General features: G+C 41.6%; 1 protein-coding gene across 1 annotated transcript in view; it reads left to right on the top strand.

Moving 5' to 3' along the window:
* The window catches only part of get4 (guided entry of tail-anchored proteins factor 4), a gene marked incomplete in the record, with an annotated part of 18,846 nt that overhangs the window by 13,335 nt on the left and 3,051 nt on the right, over positions 1-2,460 (top strand). The window contains 3 exon segments of the mRNA XM_014027504.1: positions 990-1,130; positions 1,259-1,334; positions 1,533-1,605. Of these exon segments, the coding sequence (XP_013882958.1) occupies positions 990-1,130; positions 1,259-1,334; positions 1,533-1,605 (290 nt within the window).

Here is a 2,460-nt window from a genome sequence, read left to right on the forward strand (position 1 = left end):
GGTCACCAGGCAATATTATCGCTTATCGCAATAAATTTTGAGACAATTAATCGCCCAGCAAAATTTGTTATCGTGACAGGCCTAGCTGACGTTAACTTTAGATCACAGTTTGAAATGTACACCGAAGAGAACCAGCATCACCACTGTGGTCCCAGTAAACGTGATGTGAGCAGTGTCTGGTTCACATGATGGTGGACGGCTGCGCTCGCTAAAACGTTCAGCGAGAAAAGACTGAAAGCTTTTTTATTTTAATCCAGCAGGGAGAACAATACAGGTGTTTTTCTATGCCTCATGTGAGCAGCTCCAGCATTTTAAAAAAGAAAAACAACGCAGACACGCTGATTACAGCGCGGTGCGAAAGTGAAAGTAAAACATGTCGCAGCGCTCCCATCTGAAAAAGAAACTTAAACACAGCTGTTCTCTCTTCCCTCATATTCTGACACAGAGGGTAGAAACAGYTAAATTAGACAGTTAAAACACATTTATAGTTCATAACTCACCCTTGTTGTTGTTAGCACTCTGTCTCACAACATTAGCTGCTGCACTCTCCCCGGGGGAAGGGGCGGACACATGCGCTCACGTGACCCAAAGAACGGATCGGCCAGTGTATCGGCCGATACCGATACAAGGAAAAAAACCAAATATCGGCCAAAAATATCGGCCGGCCGATGTATCGGTCGACCCCTACCGGAGAGGTTGTGGGATCCTCCACATGGAACTGGAGAGGGATCTCTAGGTTTTTCTCCTGGACCTTTAGCCTCCACAACCCGACTACAGATTAGCAGTAGAAGACACTGTAGCTACTCTTCTTTATACGGGTTGTGTATTCTGTAAACTCTTCTTCTACTGCTGTTAGTTTTCTGTAGCAACACCTGGTGCTAAACCAGGAAGCGTGGTGCATTTCAGTGTCTAACCAACCTGCCACCATGTTGGCAACAAACTGTCTCCATTAAATCTAATGTTTCTGTCTCCTGTCACAAACCCTCCAGGTTCCTCTGCCTAAAGAACAAAAACAGTGCTTCTATGGTGTTCAGCACATACACAGAGAAACACCCGTCCATAGAGAAGGGCCCCCCCTTTGTCCAGCCTCTACTAAACTTTATCTGGTTTCTGCTGCTGGCAGTGGATGGGTGAGCACTGCTCTTTACACAGTCTTGTATTTGAAGTGTTATTGAGCTCTGCATGATTCAAAGGGCAGTATTTGTTGAAGAATGATGTGTAGTCTGTCAAAATGTTTATTTTTGTATTTGTGTTTTAGGGGTAAGGTAACAGTTTTCACAGTGTTATGTGAGCAATATCAGCCTTCCCTGAAGAGGGATCCTATGTATAATGAGGTGAGTGTTCCAAGACTTACTTCACTCATTAATACATTTAATAAAATGTCAGCTGTGATGAGAAAACCACAGTTTCTGTTTGAAGATCAACTGAAGCAAAATCAAGTTGGTTATTCTACTGAAGCATCTGTGAAAATACAGCCAACACTGATGATGGTCTCCTCTGTGTGTTTCTCTCATCATACCGCTGTTCGTCAGTATCTGGACAGAATAGGACAGCTTTTCTTTGGTGTTCCCCCCAGACAGTCTCCATCATATGGTGGTCTGCTAGGTGAGTTGTTTCATTATCTCCTTTGTCAATGAACAGGATTCACACACTAGCAATCTGCTTCAGCATAAAGGTGCAAATAAAACATATGTACACCAATACTCAGAAAAAACAATTGAATTGGAGTAGGGTAGTTCAAATACAGTGATAAAGTGACATGATTACAACCCCTGGCAAAAAGTCTGGAATCAGCAGTCTCTGATGAGCACTCATTCAGACATTTCATTCTGTAAAACAAACTCAGATCAAAAACATGAGACAATAATAAGGTCATTCCAAAGGTCAACTTGTTGGCTTTCAGGAACACTCAAAGAAATGAAGAGAAAACATTGTGGAAGTCAGTGAATGTTACTTTTATTGACCAAGTACAGGGAAAAAAAGTATGGAATCACTCAATTCTGAGGAAAAAGATATGGAATCATGAACAACAGATAAACAAAAGACCATTCAAAATACATCACTAGTATTTAGTTGCACCACCTTTRGCTTTTATAACAGCTGCAGTCTCTGAGGCATGGACTTGATGAGTGACAAACAGTATTCTTCATCAGTTTGGTGCCAACTCTCTTTGATAGCAGTTATCAGATCAGCTTTGCAGGTCGGAGCTTCTTGTGGACCATTTTCTTTTTCAATTTCCACCATAGGTTTTCAACTGGGTTGAGATCTGGACTAATTGCAGGCCATGACATCGACTGAATGTGTCTTTCTCCAAGGAATGCCTTCACTGTTGTAGGGATGAGTTATTTATGCAAATAACTTACCTACATCTTCCCATAACTAGGTTATGAGAGTAAAATTTTACCAAGGTTTCTTCTCATTACTTTAATATTTGTCTGTGCAAAGTGAAGGGACACAATG

The sequence above is a fragment of the Austrofundulus limnaeus genome, unplaced genomic scaffold (assembly GCF_001266775.1).
Source record: "Austrofundulus limnaeus strain Quisiro unplaced genomic scaffold, Austrofundulus_limnaeus-1.0 Scaffold656, whole genome shotgun sequence".
Classification (NCBI taxonomy): Eukaryota; Metazoa; Chordata; class Actinopteri; order Cyprinodontiformes; family Rivulidae; genus Austrofundulus; species Austrofundulus limnaeus.